This window comes from Pistacia vera, unplaced genomic scaffold (assembly GCF_008641045.1).
Source record: "Pistacia vera cultivar Batoury unplaced genomic scaffold, PisVer_v2 Contig410, whole genome shotgun sequence".
Classification (NCBI taxonomy): domain Eukaryota; kingdom Viridiplantae; phylum Streptophyta; class Magnoliopsida; order Sapindales; family Anacardiaceae; genus Pistacia; species Pistacia vera.
In genome coordinates this window covers 174,410-194,259 of record NW_022196236.1, presented here as the reverse complement: position 1 = coordinate 194,259, position 19,850 = coordinate 174,410, and the positions used below count along the sequence as shown (strand labels likewise).

The window sequence follows — 19,850 nt, the reverse complement described above, 5'->3', positions numbered from 1 at the left end:
TTAGATGTGACAGTCGCCAAAAACACAATTATGAATCAAGTTACATGAAACTGTTAAAGTCTAAGTTTAGCCGTTCATTTTGCATTTCTAAGTGCCTATTTATGATATTGTCTTTAGCTTTAATAATTAACATGACTGAATCTTGTATTCACATTGTTCACAAGAGACAACAGTGATCTTAAGGCCTTTTAGTTTGTCTTACTTTAAGAGAAAGACATTGCAGGACATGCTTGCTGCTGTTGGGATATTGTAGGTGACTTCTTTCTTATCTCTCCTATAGAGTGTTGATTTTATTATAGATAATACTTTGCAATAGAAAGTATTATAAGTTCTTTTTAAGTTCTAAACAAAATGATCGATTAACATTTTCTCTGTTAGGATCAAAGATTTGACAACTTATGATTTATAGTTTAATACAGTTGAGCCAACATCCAAGAAAACTTTTATCATATGTAATTTCATATATCAAGTCATTACAATATTCTAAACAAATTTAGTTTCAACTTGCCTTGAACTTTCAATTAGGGATATTTGTAGAGTCTAACTAAATGTTTTCCCTTTTTCTTTTTGTTAGTTTAGCATGCAGGTTTGGAAGTCACTACTCTAAACTTAATTCTAATATATTATTACTTGCATTTCAAAGAGGTATCTAGATTACGTGAACCAAGAGGTGAAGTAGAATAGATGCATGAAAAAGAAGTAGAGGAAGGGGAGTATCCTCTCTTAGGTTGTATTTTTTTTCTTTCTATTAGAGATGAGCCTTTTAGGCTTTTACCTGACCCACCAATGCCCCACCTCACCCCGAATGGGTTAGGGATTCCCCGAAGGTCTCGGGGATGGGAAGTAGGATATTCCTCGCACCCAGGGATAGGGGTTAGGTGTAGCCTTGCCCCGACCCTACCTTAAACTCGCACTGCACCCGCCCAGACCCAGCCCTACACCCGCCAAGACCCAGCCCTACACCTGCCCCAACCAAACCCTGCACCTGCACCGCATCTGCCCCAAAATTAATTAATTATAGGTTTTATAAAATCTATCTAAGATAATAGATTTTGTATAAAATGATAATACTATGATTTAAGTCACAAATCAAATTTTAAAATTTTTTGCCTTTAATAATTAACATGACTGAATCTTGTATTCACATTGTTCGCAGGAGGTGATAGTGATCTCAAAGCTTTTTAGTTTGCCTTACTTTTAGAGAAAGACAATGTTGGACATACTTGCTATTGCTAGGATATTATAGGTGACTTTTTTCTTATCCCTCCTATAGAGTGTTGGTTTCATTATAGATAATATTTTGTAATAGAAAATATTATAAGTTCTTTTCAAGTTCCAAACAAAATGACCGATTAATATTTTCTCTGTTAGGATCAAAGATTTGACAACTTATGATTCATAGTTTAATGCAGTTGAGCCAATAGCCAAGAGAACTTTTATAATATGTAATTTCATATATCAAGTCATTACAAAATTCTAAAAAAAAATTAGTTTCAACTTGCCTTGAACTTTCAATTAGGGATATTGGTAGAGTCCAAATTAATATTTTCCCTTTCCCTTTTTGTTCGTTTAACATGTAGGTTTGGAAGTCACTGCTCTAAACTTAATTCTGATCTATTATTACTTGCATTTCACAGAGGTATTTAGATTACATGAACGAAGAGGTGAAGTAGAATGGATTGCATGGAAAAGAAGTAGAGGAAGAGGAGTCCCCTCTTTTAGGTTGTATTTTTTTTTCTTTCTATTAAAGATGAGCCTTTTACCCGACTCGCCTCAAACAGGTTGGGGATTCCTCGAAGGTCTCAGGGATGAGGAGTAGGATGTTCCTCGAACCTGGGGACGGGGTTAGGCGTAGCCCTGCCCCGCATCGCACCTGTCCCACCCTGTAAATTAATTAATTAATTATAAGTTTTATAAAATAATAGATTTTGTGTAAAATGATCATCCCATGATTTAAGTCACAAATCAAAATTTGTAATTATTCGACTTTAATAATTAACATGATTGAATCTTGTATTCACATTGTTCGCAGGAGGTGGTAGTGATCTTAAAGCCTTTTAGTTTGCCTTACTTTATGAGAAAGACATTGTTGGACATGCTTGCTACTACTGGGATGTTGCAGGTGACTTCTTTCTTATCCCTCCTATAAAATGTTGGTTTTATTATAGATAATACTTTGCAATAGAAAGTATTATAAGTTCCAAAAAAAAATGACTGATTAAGATTTTCTCTGTTAGAATCAAAGATTTGACAACTTACGATTTATAGTTTAATACAGTTTGAGCCAACAGCCAAGAGAACTTTTATAATATGTAATTTCATATATCAAGTCATTACAAAATTCTAAAAAAAAATTAATTTCAACTTGCCTTGAACTTTCAATTAAGGATATTTGTAGAGTCCGACTTAATGTTTTCTCTTTTCCTTTTTGTTAGTTTAACATGTAGGTTTGAAAGTCATCACTCTAAACTTAATTCTGATATATTATTACTTGCATTTCATAGAGGTATCTAGATTACGTGAACGAAGAGGTGAAGTAGAATAGATGCATGGAAAAGAAGTAGAGGAAGGGGAGTTCCCTCTCTTAGGCTGTATTTTTTTTCTTTCTATTAGAGATGAGCCTTTTACTTGACTCGTCGAGGCCCCATCTCGCCCTCCCCCGAACAGGTCGAGGATGGGGAGTAAGATATTCCCCGAACCCAAGGACGGGGTGGGGATGGGGTTAGGCATAGCCTCACCTCGAACCTACCCCAACCCGTAAATTAATTAATTAATTATAAGTTTTATAAAATTTGTATGAGATAATAGATTTTGTGTAAAATGATCATCCCATGATTTAAGTCACCAATCAAATTTTGTAATTGTTAACTTAAACTTATTATTGTACATCTGTAAAGTCCAAATTAATGTTTTCCCTTTCTTTTCTTTGTTAGTTTAGCATGTAGGTTTGGAAGTCACCATTCTAAATTTAATTGTGATATATTATTACTTGCATTTCATAAAGATATCTAAATTACGTGAATCAAGAGGTAAAGTAGAATGCATGTGTGGAAAAGAAGTAGAGAAAGGGAAGTCCCCTTCTTAGAGCATCTCCCATGGTGTTCTTTATTTTAAAGAGCATTTTTTATATAAATAAGAAGCATATTCATTCATTTTTAAATATAAAGAACAAAATTTTTATTCAAATCCAATGCATTCTTTAAATTTAATGAAAATACCCTTTATTTTCAAGAAAGAGATTTAATAGGAGATATAATTAATAAATAAAATGCATAGAAATTTGTAATTTATTAATTAAAATTAAGATAGAGAGTGAAATTTGACTCTTTGGATGTGGAGAGTCAAACTCACTCTTTAATTTATATTTAAAGAATAAAAAGTCTGTTGGACTCCTATTTTTATGGATTAACTCTTTATAATAGAGTATCTTTCATATAAATAAAGAGTATCTTCATTAATTTTAAAATATAAAGAACACAATTTTTATTTAAATCCATTTAATGAAGATGCTCTTTATTTTTAAGAAAGAGACTTAATGGGAGAGAGAATTAATAAATAAAATGCATAGGAACTTGTAGTTTATTAATTAAAATTAGGATAGAGAGTGAAATTTGACTCTCTAAATGTGGAGAGCTAAACTCACTCTCTAATTTATATTTTAAAGATAAAGAGTCTGTTGGACTCTTGTTTTTATGGATAAACTATTTATAATAAAGAGTTTGAGTCATATAAAGAGTCATTTGGAGATGCTCTTAGGCTGTATTTTTTGTTTATTTCTATTAGAGATGGGCCTTTTACCCGACTCGTTGAGGCCCCATCCCACCTGCTTCAAACGGGTCGAGGATTACCCAAATGTCTCGGGGATAGGGAGTAAGATATTCCCCAAACCTGGGGATGGGGTTAGGCGTAGCTCGTCTCGACCTTGCCCTGCCCTATAAATAAATAAATAAATTATAAATTTTATAAAATTTGTATAAGACAATAAATTTTGTCTAAAATGATCATCCCATGATTTAAGTCACCAATCAAATTTTGTAATTGTTATCTTAAATTTATTATTGTATATTTTCATTTATGGAATAAAAGTAACTGTAAGGCATAAAGCAAATAAATTTGACTTTTGAATAAAGATTAAATTTATTGTGTTTTATAAGGATACTTAATATTTTTGAGTAAAGATTAATATTCAAAATACTCTCAGTAATATCTCCTCCTCTGATCCTCTCTCTTATTGACAGATTAAGTAACTTATTTACTTGCTATAAGATGTGTTTGTGTTTGTATAAGTTATGTTATGTGATTGAATTTCCTTATTATTAGTGTCAAATAGAATTACCATAATTGTGTAATTTAAAAAAAATCGTAAAATAATTAATTTTTGATATATTTTTTGAATACTATAAAATCAGTCACTAATGAAGCCTTCAATAATAGAATAATATTTTCATTATGTGAAGTATTGTTATTATTTATTATTAATAATTGTGAAACATTAAGCCTTATTGAGCATTAATAAGTTCCAATACTAAAATATATTTTTGAATTTGCAATTGCAATTCATTATGTTGATGATCTCTATTATAATGAATTAGTGAATTATATCCTTTAAAAAATCATATTAATTTATTCTCAAACATAAATAAAATATATTATGTCACTATATATTTTAATTTAATTATCTATAAATTAAATGTTCAACCCTGAACATAATCAAATAAATGAACGAGTCTATTATAAGACTAAGTTTGGTGTTACATAGAAATTAGAACTCTTAATTCTTAAATGTATGAAATTACAAGTCAAAATTTATTTATTTATTTTTTGGAAGAGATTGATTAATATTAAACACATTTATAATTAACTAATAATATTATATAACCCTCTCAATTAATTGGAAGAAAATATTAATAAAAAACCAGGTTAAAGAAAACAATTAAAGAATCTAAAATAGAATATAAATATAAAATTGATTTGTTACAATTAAACAATTAATCTCTCAAATTGACATGTTTTTTAAACATAATTAACTTTTATTTAAGTAGATTCTATGGTTTATACTTTATAGTGGTAGAATATGATTCTATGAACTCATCTAGTCTTACTCCATTGTCTAATCTCAATAATTATTCAATTTCAATTTGTTTGAAAATATGTAAATGTTAGGATATATGATATGTTAATATACATATATAATGTAAAGATTTTATATATTCTTGTAAATTAAAAAAAAAAATCATGGGGAGGAAATAAATAATTATCCTAAAATAAACAAAATGTATGTTTGGGGAAAATTCTCCATGAGAATTACTACCCGTTCGGGGACAAGTTCCCGCAGGGGTTGCCCCCCATTCGGGAGAAAATTCCCCACGGGTATTACTAAATACTTGTGAAGAATATATGAGAGAATTTTTAATGATTTTTTATTCTTCTTAGATACTCTCTCTGTTTCTATATAACTGTCGTTTTAAGTCTCTGCACAGTTTTTAATGAATCAATTTTATCTCTCCTCAAATTGACTTTTCCCTTTGATATTGCAAGTGGGAAAATTTTCTTTTTCCCGCTGCACACATGTGTAAAATATTGAAGTAATTTAATATGTATATATTGTCATTTTCTCTCTCCTATTGACTTACTTCTATTTCTTTTATTCTGTTCGTCACTCACTTCCATTTCTTTTATTCTGTTCATCACTCACCGTGGCCATCTCTTTTTACTGACTTCCATCTCTCCTTTTCTGCTCATCACTCACCATGGCCAAACAATGTAATAGTAGAGGTGTGCTTGGGGAAATTGATTTGAATGTTCTTCCAACATTAAAAGCTACGAATGAAGTTGATGACATAACTGAGGAAGTTAATACGCATGTGAGCCGAAAAAAAACTCACAAATGAACAAAAACAAGCTATTTTTTAATCTCTGTTGAAGCGAACTGTCAATGGACAATTGAAAAAAAATACTACATCTGAGGTGGCTTAATTATTTTTAATTTGTATGCGTACAGTCCAACGCATTTGGCAACAAGGAAAAGAAAATGAGGGTTGGAATAGAGAAAGAGAGAAAGGAGACGTCGGTGATAGAAAATGTGGAAGAGAGGAGATATGGGAAGAGATTGAGAAAGAGAGAGAGGAGATGTGGGCCATAGAAAAAAGTGGAGAGAGGAGATGAGGGGCAGAGTAGAGAAAGGAGATGTGGGCGATAGAAAATGTGGAAAAGAGAAGACGAGGGGAAGAGATCGAGAAAGAGAGAGAAAGGAGATGTGGTCCATAGAAAAAAGTGGAGAGAGGAGATAAGAGGAAGACTAGAGAAAGGAGATGTGGGTCAGAGAAACATTGAAAGAGAAAAGACAACTTCATTTATTTTGGAAAAAAGTTAATACCCTCAAGAGGCGTTTAAATCATAGAATGTTTTATTATAGGGATGTATTATATTAACAGGAAGAAAAATCATCTTGAAGATTACTAGGAATGTTTAGAAAATGTGTATGGTTGGTTCGAATAAATTGGTGAATAATATGTTTGGTTGGGAGGATAAATGAGTGGGTATGTTATATAGATTACTAAATTGCCCTCTTTTTAAAATATTAATATAATAGTATTTTTTATTATTATTTTTTGAATCATTTTTTAACCCCCTACATTTGAAATTTTGCTAAAACACCCTAACCAGATAAAACTTTGATTTGTAGCAAAATTACCCCCACCCACCCCAAGCCATTGCCGGCAACCAGTCACCACCACCAGCAGTCGACAGAATGGCATATGACTGGCCGTATATGATCGGTTGTGCACCGACAAAGCTGGAAATGGCCATGGATCACAAATCCATGGCAGAAAAACAGCCAGATCTATGGTATTTCACGAGCAAAGATATGGCCATGAAATGGCCACAGATTTGGTCGTTTCCGACTATGGATTTGTGTTTTATGACGAAAAAGACCTTATCGGCGCACGATCGATCAAATCCCATCGGTCGTGCACCATTACAACAACTGACGCCGACGGTGGTGAGTCACGGTCAACGGTGGTTTTGGGTTACTAGAGGTATTTTGTTAACTTTTAAACTTTTTTGTGATTGGGATATTTTAGCTAATTTTTCAAATGTAGGGGGATGGGTAATTGTTATTTGGTAGACATTTGAGGGCAATTGTGTCCGAAATGGTTTTTAATTAAGGGCAAAATGAGAAGAAAAATCATATGACCCGAGTAATGTTTTAATAACACCCCCTAACAAGGTAATAAGATTACTCTCCACATTATCAACAGTAAACACTATTTACAATAATATATTATCGTAATATTTTACTACTTGCAAACCAAACACAATAATCTTGCAAAATAAATGAATATTACCTCTCTTATCTTATTACTCTCAATTCAAACGGCCCCTCAAAACGACTATTATAAAGAAACGCAGAGAGTATTTGTTTTATGAATCAGCATGTAGCATCATGCTTTTGTCTTTATATTGATTTTTTTATGAACCCATTTATTGTGTTTATAATTATAATGAATTTAAAGTTTTGTTCTTTAAGCTTGAAATTCAAATAATAATAACTGGTTATCATTTTTTGGCTCATAATTGTTTTATTTTATTTTTCTTCTTAAAAATAAATAAAATTAAACGATGTTCGATTACCAATACTTTAGTTACATGTGAATACCTTACCAACCTTCTGGTATTGGGCCTCGTTCTCCCTAGATAAAGCGGTTTACTGAAATAGCCCAAATAGTTATCCGATCCAGATTAACCCGACTCTCTTTTCGATTTTTGATTTGACTTGTGGAGCAAGTTTCCCGCCAAAGTTAAAAGCATAGGTTTTGGCGTACGCTAAAGCAGCTTCAAAATTTAAAATATCTCCGCTGATCAAAACGTTAAGTCTTAGCTCTTTTTTTACATAGATAATGGAAGTTTACAATATCATTAGCAAAATCTAGCTATGGATGAAGAAGAATCCGTTTAGTTAATCATGTTTATTTCGTTGCCGATGAACATTTGATTTACTGGTAATTGTCCATTTCTCTCTATTCTAATTACTTTTCAAACTTAATCTTTATTTTAATTTTTTTTTTTTTTACAAAATTTCTTTTTTATTCATACAGGTTTTACAAACAGTAATTATTCCAGGTGAGCAATCAAGGCAACAACCATTGCAGTTTAATCGTGAAGCAGAGAAATCAAGCATGAAAAGAGGCCAAACATACAATTGATTTGATCGCACAATTGTGATCCGGCTTTGCGAATTGAGGTGCGCTAGTTTATGTTATTCGATCTTCGCTATTATTTAATTTGATGTTATGGTGATTATATATGATAATTCGATTGATTGAATTGTTAGATTTTGATTCTATTTATTAGTTTGTATTAGTAACGTGTTTTGAATCTTTGGATGAGTATACATAATTATCGGATAATCATCCTCAAGGATTCTTAGTAGACGGGTTGATACACTCTTTCGCGTTCATAGAATGATCAATTTATACATGTAATTTGTGATTCTTAAATCCAGGGACGGCGCGACATAGACACCAGCAGGGGCTCATGCCCCCACTGGATAGAGAAAAACTCTCAAATTCCCCTATGTTATGTATGTTGACATTAAGACCCATTTGTTATTTATCACTATATAACCCAATATTCTTTTATATATTTCTTTAACCCCCTTCGAATAAACATTTCAATTCATTGTTTAACTTCTTTTTTTTTTTTTTTTTTTTTTTTTTTTTTTTTTTTTTTGTTTCTTTCTCAAGTTCCAAATAAATTTCTAACTTCAATCTTTTTCTCTCCATATTCATTTATTATATGACTACACCAGCAAAATATAACTTACCATATACTGTATATATGCATTAGTTTTAATATTCTATGAATTAATTTTCACCTTTTTTTAATAAGTTATTTATATTTTAATTTTTTATTATTTTAAGTTGCCCCCACTCGAAGTAAATCTTGGCTCCGTCACTGCTTAATTCAACATTATTGTTTACTTTCTTCAATTCAATTATTTGGTGTTATTTACGCTGAAATTTTATCTTCAACCTACTTTTATTTCCAATTGTTTTCGTAGTTTTACAAATTCTTTTTGAATTGATGCTGTGTTTGAGAATATTTGAAGCTTTGTTTGAGAATATTTGAACACCATCTGAAAACTCATTTAAACAGCATAAAGTATATTTCATAGTTATTTGTAGTTCTATATTTGGTTGAAATAACCAAAAATTGCTAAAGAAACTTTAGAACCACTTTCAGATAATTTTTTTTAACAAAAAGAAACATTTGAATAGTAACTTTTTATTTTTTTGGAAAAAGAAAATTAAATGTTTTACAAAATCACTTCAAATAATTTCAATGCTATAGATTTTTTTTTTCCTTGGATAACAAGGAAAACTTTTTTCAGTTTCTTGTGATTGTGAATATACTGCATAATATCAATAATTGATACAGGATGAAAAGACAAGTATCAAATATATGTATGGATTCCATAAAATAAACTAATACTGATAGAGAATAGGATGTATCTTTAAGTGTGCCTAGGTTCGCACCTTGTGCTCCTTCCCTCAACACTGCGCTAGGGCCCAAGGGGCTTCCTTTATTCTTCTTTTTCCTTTTTCTCATGCATCCCTGATCACGTCCCACACCATAAAGTCAGTTCCTGCCCTGTCAAATCTAACATGTGAACTGTTATATCTCTTATATTGCCAGCAGTTTCCTACCCTGATATGAAAGGACTTTGGGTGGGCTCTGACAACTTGGCATGTCAGTTAGAGATCATGGCTGGGTTGAGGGAGTTCAGTTGTGATTGTTGTTTTATGGTATGTCCATCTGTATTATGTTTCCGCGTAATGGATATTTGATATTCAAGTCAGGGTCAGGAATAAGAATCACAGTGACCTTATAAGGGTTCTGGAATGATAAGAAAATGACTCACCTTGAATACTAACTACAGTGATAATTCGGAGACATTTTGTGGAATCAGGATTAGTGGATATGAAGAAACAATGTGTTCTTATACCAGAAGTCATTGGAAACTTTCTCCAAACAACAGTGGGATTGAGTGCAGAAGATAAATAATGGGCTAGTTTTAACCGGGAAAGATCCTAGTGTCTTAAATGATAACTACGTCATTTGGTTTGTTATCTTGGATAAGATTTTAGAAATAATATTAGATAGTTTAGTAGAGTTATTATTACGAGAATACGATTTGAATAAAATGTGTTCGGTTGAGCATTTTGACCTTGTTATTTGTGTTGAATATTTGATTGATATATTTTTGTACATTTTGTTAAAAATAATGTATTATTATAACTTTAAAACTTATCAATTTATATTTTAATAATATTAAACATTTTATTGGTAATTTCGTAATCAGTAAATATTAAAAAAAAAAAACCTTATATTAATTTCAAGTACTAATCCAATTGTTTAAAAACACTACATTAATACATATATGACAAAAGTATTAATTATCAACCCTTAGGGTCAGTTTGGTTCGGGGTTAAGTAGCATTACTGGGGTAATGTCATCTTATATTACTTGATTACCACGTTTGGTTGTCAAGTAATATAAGATACCAGTAATCTTCAAATACCAATAGTGGTTACTATTGGTAATATAAGAGGTAATCTGATTACTTCTATTTTCTTAGGTTTTCTGAGATTACCAGGGTTATCTTTTTTTGTTACAATTTTATCCCTTATTAATAAAAATTTTGGACAATAATACCCCTACTTTAAAACAAATTTACATTAATATCCTATTTCAATTTTACCCTTGTTTAATTAAAATTTTGGACAATAATGCCCTTATATTTAAAATAATTTACAGACCACCACTGCCACCAAGCCACCACCACCACAGCCACCCAGCCACCACCGCCGACAGCGGGTCAACCACCACGGACCACCGCCGGAAAATTGCCGGAGTCCCTAAAAACACTGGAAATTCTGTGGGAGGCTCCGCTATGGCCGTTTTTGGCCATATTGATGGCCGAAAACGGCCATATCGGGCTAGATCTGGCCGGAAATGGCCAGATCTATTCTGGCCATTTCCGGCCAGATCCCTGGCCATTATCGGCCAGGTCTGGACCAGACCTGGCCATTAACGGCCATGGACCTGGCAGTTTATCTGGCCGAAAATGGCCAGAATAGATCTGGCCATTTCCGACCAGATCTGGCCCGATATGGCCATTTTCGGCCATCAATATGGCCAAAAACGGCCATAGCGGAGCCTCTTGGTCACGGTGACGTACTCACGGGGACATCCGGCGGTGGTTCGCGATGGCGGCAGGAGGTGGGGGTGATTTCGTCATAAATTAAAGTTTTATATAAGCGGGGGTGTTTTAGCTAAATCTGAAATATTGGGGGTTAAAATAATTATTCAAAAATTAATAATAAAAATAATTTTATATTAATATTTAAAAGGAGGACAATTTAGTAATTTAAATAGCATACCCACCAATTTATTCCCCATAACCAAACATATTAATATAACATACCCACCAACTAACCAAACATATTTTTCTAAAGATTCCCAGTAATTTTTCAAGGTAATCTATCTTTCCAGTAATTCAATATTCCCAGTAATCTAACATTCCTGAACCAAACGCCCCTTTAGAATTGTTGTTACATGTATACTTCATTAACAACTATGACATGGTCATATGTGCTGCCCACAGTTCAGTCGTTATGTTATCTCGTACAGTCGTCATGTTGTTTATAATACCTTGCTACAGTTGACTCGGTCTTTCTCCATTTCCACCATCTTCTGCCTCGTTTTGGCGATCACAATATACTTGCTCATTACCCGTATCTTTAGTATATCGTTCGAAGATAGGGTCCTCCATATTGTATATTCTGATAAAATTATGAAGTACACAACATGTAATAACAATCTTCCCTTGTTTGTCCAATGGATAATTGTTCATTCCATTCAAAATACGGAACCGTCTTTTTAAAACACCAAAGGTTCTATTGCGGAGTGAAACATGTCTATAGTTAAACAACTCTTATGGCCTCCTTCGATTATTACGGTGATCCGAAATATGGTAAGCCACTCGCCTGTGAAGGGCGAGGAACCCCTTTCTATTTGGATAACCCGCATCAACTAAATAGTATTTCCCTGTAATAAAATCACACATGTTATTTGAAAATTTAGGGCCTCAACAGTGGAGCAAATACGCTATAATACGTCAAGAAAATACTTATACCTAATAGAGGATGTGGGAATCCAAAATTAGGATCATCAAGAATTGAAGTTAAAACTCTTGAATCATGCGTAGATCTTTCCCATCCAGTAACGACATAAGTGAACATCATCCTAAAGTCGTATACAGCTATTACATTCTATGACAACGTTCCTTTGCGATTCTGGTACCTATCGCCAAATTCTTGTAAAACCGAAGTGTATACATGTGTGCCATCAATGGCTCCAATACAGTCTTATCATCAAAATTGAATTTTAGTCATATTAACTGACTTTAGGATGATGTTCACTTATGTCGTTATTGGAGCCATTGATGGCACACATGTAGATGCTTCGGTTCCATAAGAATTTGGCAAAAGGTATTGGAATCACAAAGGAACATTGTTACAGAATGTAATGGTTGTATGCGACTTTAGGATGATATTCACTTATGTCGTTACTGGATGGGAAGGATTTGTGCATGATTCAAGAGTTTTAAATTCAATTCTTGATGATCATAATTCTAGATTCCCACATCCTCTACCAGGTATAAGTATTTTTCTTGACGTATTATAGTGTATTTAAATTTTCAAATAACATGTGTGATTTTATTACAGGGAAATACTATTTGGTTGATGCGGGTTATCCAAATAGAGAGGGATTCCTCATCCCTCATAGGCGAGTGGCTTACCATATTTCAAATTATCGCCGTAACCGAAGGGGGCCACAGGAGTTGTTTAATTACAGACATGCTTCACTCCGCAATGTTGTCAAGAGAACCTTTGGTGTTTTAAAAAGACGGTTCCGTATTCTAAATGGAATGAACAATTACCCGTTGGACAAACAAGGGAAGATTGTTATGGCATGTTGTGTATTTCATAATTTTATCAGAATGTACAATATGGAGGACCATATCTTCAGACGGTATACTGAAAATACGGGTAATAAGCAAGTATATTGTGATCGCCAAAACGGGGCAGAAGATGGTGGAAATGGAGAAGGATAGAGTCAACTGCAGCAAGGTATTATAGACAGCATGATGACTGTACGGGATAACATAACAACTGAACTGTGGGCAGCACATATGACCATGTTGTAGTTAGTATACGTGTAATAATGATTCTAAGGGTTCATAATTAGTACCTCTGTCATATATGTATTAATGTAATGTTTTTAAACAGTTAGATTAGTACTAGGAATTAATTGGGGGGGGGGGGGGGGTTAATATTTACTGGTTACGAAATTACCAATAAAATGTTTAATATTATTAAAATGTAAATTGATAAGTTTTAAACTTATAATAATACATTATTTTAATAAAATGCATTGAAATATTATATTAATATTTATAAAAAAATATATCAATCAAATATTCAACACAAATAACAAGGTTAACCAAACACATTTTATTCAAATCATATTCTCGTAATAATAATCATACTCAACTACCCAATATTATTTCTAAAATCTTATCCAAAATAACAAATCAAACACAGCTTTTTATTGCTTATCTTGAGATGGTTCTATGAGTTCAGTAGTTTCAAAATAACTGCTGCCTGTTCATTTGAGTCCCCAGCGCTTCAACGCCGAATTATCTGGAAGTTGATCAATCAATCAAGGATTGAATATTCTAAGCAAAAATATTTTATTCAGTTCCACCCTGGCAATATCTAGTTGACATAGGCATGTGAAGAATATCAAATACTAGATTATGCCCTGAGTAAGCTGAAGAAAAATGGGCCCTTGTTATGGTGTTGTGGCTAGAGAAATGGTGGCCATTCCGTATTTCCGTGTGTTATTATACCCCTTTGCGGTGAGAAGACAATGAAACATATATATAAGCACAACGGGAAGAGGATATATATATCGCGATGGTTAGATGAAGTCAAGTTTTGCGGAAAACTATGACAGATAAAGAAGGGCCATTTGCTCAGCGAATATATAGATATATATTATATAGATGAGCCCTTGAATTTGAAAGTCTTCTTGTATGTTATGAGTCAGTAGCATGGGCACTAATGCAAGCTATTTTCTAGGCTCCGAGAGTAAAACAAGGCCCCATAGGCCATAGGGCACTTGGTTAAACTGACTGCAACTCCTTTGTGGACCGTCTTTCTTAGACCGGCTTTTCAAAATTCTCCTATTAGTAAGCTGAGGTTTAATTTGGAAGCCTTAAAAAAGCTTTAAGAAAGTTGAACAAAGTTCTTGGGAGTTGGGAGTCTACGATATCCACTATGCCATTTGCACTATCTTTTGGGAAATTGTATTCGAGTTGAACCATGTCATGTCTATGAAACCAATTAGTATTTATTCCAATTTTTATACACTATATTTAATTTATCTACTTTCATATAACCCTTTATTAAATCTCATCTTATAAATATTTTCTATATTCCTCTTCTTTCTCTGTTTCTATAATGGTTCTGAATTTGCTATTCCATATTTTGTCACATCATTGACAAGATGAACCACACTACCAAATTTTATCGCATTTTTAAAGTTTCTCCACAAAAATTTCATCTGATTGTCATTTCATATTTCTAAAAGCATTTTGTTGCTGCTCTAGCCACCTGTAATAGTATAATCTCTGAGATGAGTATGGAGATAGGGAACTTGGAATAAGACTTTCACTAAAAACAAAATTCTGATGTTGGACAGTTGGACTTATACAACAAAATTCGTGGATGAAAGGAGTTTAGAAGTTCTGTCGTAAGCTTTGGAAAAGAAGAAGCTCATCCGTACTTTTATCCCTTGCAACGTTAATAAGGATACCGAACTACCAGTACCTAATTGCTTTAGATAGTGATAGGAGGTGCATGTGGTGCACATTTACACACGGACAAATCCATTAATATTAGTTCTGTGAACCTTTAGTAAGGTAGGTCACTCGCTGGCTGACATGTTTAAGTAAACTACTTCGTTTGAAAATCATGTAAGGTGTCGTGGTGTAGTTGGTTATCACGTCAGTCTAACACACTGAAGGTCTCCGGTTCGAGTCCGGGCGACGCCAATTATGGCTTTTTGGCAATGCTACTCTTCAGAGCCACAGGTTTAGTTAGTTATGTTACCTAATTAAACTCTTTTGAAGAGCTCATTCTCACATACATGTTTATTAGTTTTCAAGCAAGGTCTCCTGAACTGTTTTAAAGTTTGCAATTATGCTTTACAGAAAAGATTTTAACTGTAATTTTGCTTGAGGGTTTTATTTATGTCTCCAAGTCTAACCATGTGCAAGGCATCAGAGATTCTAAGCCCTATTATTCAGTAAGTTGGTCAAACAAAAAGATAATAATATTTAAGGGAATAGTGATGTGCAGCCATCTTGGAATTGGCTTTCCTCAAAAGAGAGAAAAATAAGGTGGTGGGTGTGGTGGAACTGGAGCTTTGTCCTTCACGGGTCCTGCTCATCTGATTATAGATGCTTATAGGCAAGTTGCAAATCAGGAGCAATGAATCAGTAGGCCTTTACTTGAAAAGAGTCTGATGGGTATTCTATGTTTACGCCCACTGAGGATAACCAGCCTTATTTTTAACATGAATGAACTAGTTTTCTGAAAATAAGAGATAAAAAAAAAAGAATATTCTTCCTCAACTACATTGTTCAATAGTTGCCAAAACGTTGAAATTTAAAACAGATTTGATTCTTTGAATAATTATAAAATTTCATATTTGAAACTTAAATGATAGAATATAGTGAAATCCCAATTAATTTTTGCGGATTTATAAGATTCTAAAGTTTGTTTGGTGATCAAAAGAAAAAATAGATCTCATTAGATTTACTGTTATTCTTCTTACTTTGACTTACGGCTCTCCTTTTGTTTCTTCTTTATTAGGGAGTTTAGAAAAGAAAATTATGAGCTCAGGTATATATTAGCTTGTGATATTGAATCTCTCTTAATCATTGTGGATAAGTCATCTGCTAATTTCTTAGCAAAAATATGCATAAATCTTGCACTGATAGTGAGAGGGAGTCGGGTGAGGAGAATACAAAATTGAAAAGAGGCGAGGAAACTCTTTATCATTAAAGTTAAACAATAAATTATAAGTACAAAAACTGTATGAAACTTAAAAAAGAAAAAAAAGAAAAAAGCCGCATCATCCTCAGTTTACAAAATGCCCAAACATTTCAAAACTTGGGCCTTCGGAGAGGGCTTTGTCTGTGTGCTATCTGTTTCTTTCTTTTCCTGTGTATAATACAATAAACATATTTTTTTTTTTACACCATAAACCTCACTAGGAAAAAAAAAAAAAAAAAAAGAAGTAAAATCCCAGCTGCTCCACAAGCTCTGGTCGATAATTAAAACCAATATTTTGAAAATCAGATCGGACCGTCTGGTCGGACCGGGAGACGGCGGTATTTTCGGTCTGGTATCTCATAAAAATCGGCATTTACCATTAAACCGGACTGAGCCACGGTTGGACCGCCGGAATACTGCTAAGTCGTGGTCCAATCACGGTCTAATCGCAACTCAATCGTGCTGGATTCTGACATCGTTCGACGGAGAAAACACCACCATTCGACGTGACGGCATCTCCACGACCAAACCCTTCCATTTTCAGTGGCTGTCGTCCAGCCTTCGTCACTCGCCATCCACTTAAAGTTTACGCGACCGTCAGATTTCTTTTGTTGATTCCGACGAGTTCCAGCGCCGATGGAACTCCCTAGCACCACCATCAGATTCGCCGGCACCTAAACATCAAAATCCCCATGATTCCAACTTCGATTGGCCGTCGATTGTCGTTGCCGCTAGCACTCACCAGTCTCTTCGTGCGACGGGGGTGTTTTAGACAGATTTCAAACCTTAAGGGAGTATTAAGGGTGTTTTTGATGAATTTCAAACCTTCAGGGACTAAAAGTAACTTTACATAATACAGTCCAACCGACCGATCCAACCGGTCAAACCGAAAACCAAACCCTTGAACGGGTCATAGTCCGGTCCAGTTTTCGGAACATTATTAAAACTGTGAAATGCATCGTCTATGGCAAGCGATTGTTTTCTTTTTCTGCTGTTTAGTTTCTTGTTTCCAGACCTTGCCAATGTCTTGTGCTATTCTGACGGCATCAGAGGATGCACCGGAGAGCCCTCTCCTTGTGAACCCAACTGCATAGAGACCGGCATTTCCTTTCCACCCACTTGGGAATTGTGCCTTCGGGAATCCATTCTTTGAGAAGAATTCAGTTTCCTGCACATCATAAGAACCAAAACAAGATTAGCTCATTTGTCCATAGTTGAATAAATCACATAAGAAGCTTCTAAAACATTTTTCCTTTTATAGAAAATCAGAACTATTCACTTTCTGACATTTTCTTTAATCGTCCTTTTTTTTTTTAATAAAACCCAACTGTTAAAACTGTCCTTTATAGCAGGAATTAGGAACATTTTCTCACCTGAAGCCAAGAAGGAACATTGCTGCGGTATCCGGTAGCTAGGACAACTGAATCAACATCAAGCTTGTCACCATTAACAAGTTCAACTTGACCGCATGAAAACCTTTTGATTCCAGGAATCACCTTAATATCACCGGATCTGATTTTCTCTAGAGCACCAATGTCCAGTACAGGGGTCTTTCCCTTAGTGTTCTTGAGTTGTAATGGACCCATTGATGGCCTCTTTAGCCCATATTTCTCAATGTTTCCGAGCACAAACCATGCAAAAATCAACAAAAGCTTGTCAACAAGCCAGAGAGGTAGCCATTTCATCATCAAGACTGCCAATTCAAATGTTGATTTCCCAAAGGTTTCTCTTGGTAAGACATGAACCTGTAAACCATAAGCAGAACAAACTCCATTAGAATCTTGCCTTTATATTCATATTTTCCTTGAAACAAGATTTAACACAAGTACTATATAGATAACTTACCGAGCTGCGAATAACCATTGATGGAGTGGCATTGTGGTTGCAGAGATCAAGGGAAAGTTCCATGCCAGAATTGCCACAACCGACGACTAGTACGTTCTTTCCCTTAAATTTTTCGCCGGATTTGTAATCACAAGCGTGAATAACTTCACCACCAAACTCAGCCAATCCTTCAATTTCTGGTATAACACGCTCAGCATTTTCACCAGTAGCCACCACAAGCCACCTGCAAATGTACTCAACCTCAGTTCTGGTTGTGCCGCTAGTGGAAACGGTCTTGACCCGCCAGAAGCCACTGGTCTCATCATATCTAGCTGATTGCACACACTCATTGAATTTTGGGTTGATCTCGAAATGATTTGCATATGATTCAAGATATTGAATGAACTGTTTCTTTGAGGGGTACTCAGGGAAGTCTTCAGGGAATGGTAATTTAGGAAGTTGGCAGAATTGTTTAGGAAGGTGAAGCTTAAGCCTATCATAGGTGCGTTTTTGCCACAAAGAAGCAATGCAGTCAGCTCTTTCAAGGACAACAAAGGGCACCCCTTGGTCTCTAAGGCAAGCAGCTGTGGCTAGCCCTGATGGTCCAGCCCCAACTATGACCGGACCATTAACCCAAATGCATCTACGAGAGAAGAAATCTTCATGATCAACAAGACGAAACAAATTTTCCATTTTGAAATACTAGTTTAAATGTAGGAGAAAGTGGAAGTTGTTTGTGTTCTGGAGTAAGCTGAAGGATGATACTGTTTTAGACGAACGGTCTTTTGAATATTTAGAAGAGGATCAAATAGATTTGAATAGACAGAGAGCTTATTGCTTGTTTGCTGTTAGAAATGTAGTTTTGGTTTGGAGGGAGAGTTGGGGGCTTAAATAGGGGATACGCATGTGCTCAGAGTGGAGACTGGAGAGTTAATGCACTTTGAAGGTCATTCTCAAATCATAAGCCTTAGCTGCCTTTTATTATTTTATTCAATTTTTTTAAACATCATATTATTGGATCTTACTAAACTATACTTGCTTAAAATATTCAGGATTGGCACTATTTTATTCTTTCTCGGGAAACTTTTCACTATCAGGAGGCGTTCGGTAGTTTCTGTTTTTATATGGAGGCATAGAATTTCTTGATGCTGATGACGAAAATCAAATGGCGCAGTAAATTACAGTTTCATATGCTTTGTGTAAAATATCGGATATTTTTATGTGATTGATACTTATATTTCAAATGCTGCTAACAAATTTAAGTAATAAAGTCCATCCGGGGAATGTTACTGACATAAAATTACCTCACATAGAGTCAATCGAAGTATTGGAGGGAGAATTAGTAAGCATGAAAATGGCATATGAGAATTCTATGGACCCACAAAGAGCTTAGAGCCTATAGAGTTTTAAAAATCTCTATAAATTGATGCGCACGTGGCAGAGAAGGAGTGCTGACTAGGACGTCTATGATGCGCCCACGTGGAGTGGATGAGCCAAGTTGCAATTGGGGGACTAGTGTCACAAACTCACAATCTTGGACCCCCACTAGACTGCAAGCATTGGGATTGCGACTTGAAAGGCTGTTTCGGCCCACAAAGCCCATTCTGCCAACCACCTCCTTCACCAGACTGCAGCCATGTGTTGGCCCCACATTCGTCCAATAATGTTTTTTTACTAGTTTCTACTTTCTAGTGCTTGACTCAAAAAAAAAAAAAAAAAAAATAAAAACTTCTTCAGTCCACACTTCTATTTTCTATGAGCCTTTCACACCATAACCCTGAATGCTTTGTCACTTTAGCTTAACAATTAGGGGTTATAGATTCAATTGTAGGG

The 19,850-nt window shown here is 34.3% G+C and overlaps 1 protein-coding gene and 1 non-coding gene across 2 annotated transcripts; one reads left to right on the top strand and one right to left on the bottom strand.

Annotated features, from left to right (window-relative positions):
- The first annotated feature begins 15,113 nt into the window (after positions 1-15,113).
- On the top strand, positions 15,114-15,187 carry TRNAV-AAC. Its single transcript has one exon. It is a non-coding gene; the product is annotated as a tRNA-Val (tRNA).
- A 1,946-nt stretch (positions 15,188-17,133) lies between these two features.
- Positions 17,134-18,710, bottom strand: LOC116142513 (probable indole-3-pyruvate monooxygenase YUCCA8). The gene is made up of 3 exons (XM_031427944.1): positions 18,039-18,710; positions 17,567-17,938; positions 17,134-17,361 (listed from the first exon to the last, which is right to left on the bottom strand). Exons 1-3 carry the CDS (start codon positions 18,708-18,710, stop codon positions 17,134-17,136), a joined length of 1,272 nt encoding a protein of 423 aa, XP_031283804.1.
- Between the last annotated feature and the right edge of the window lie 1,140 nt (positions 18,711-19,850).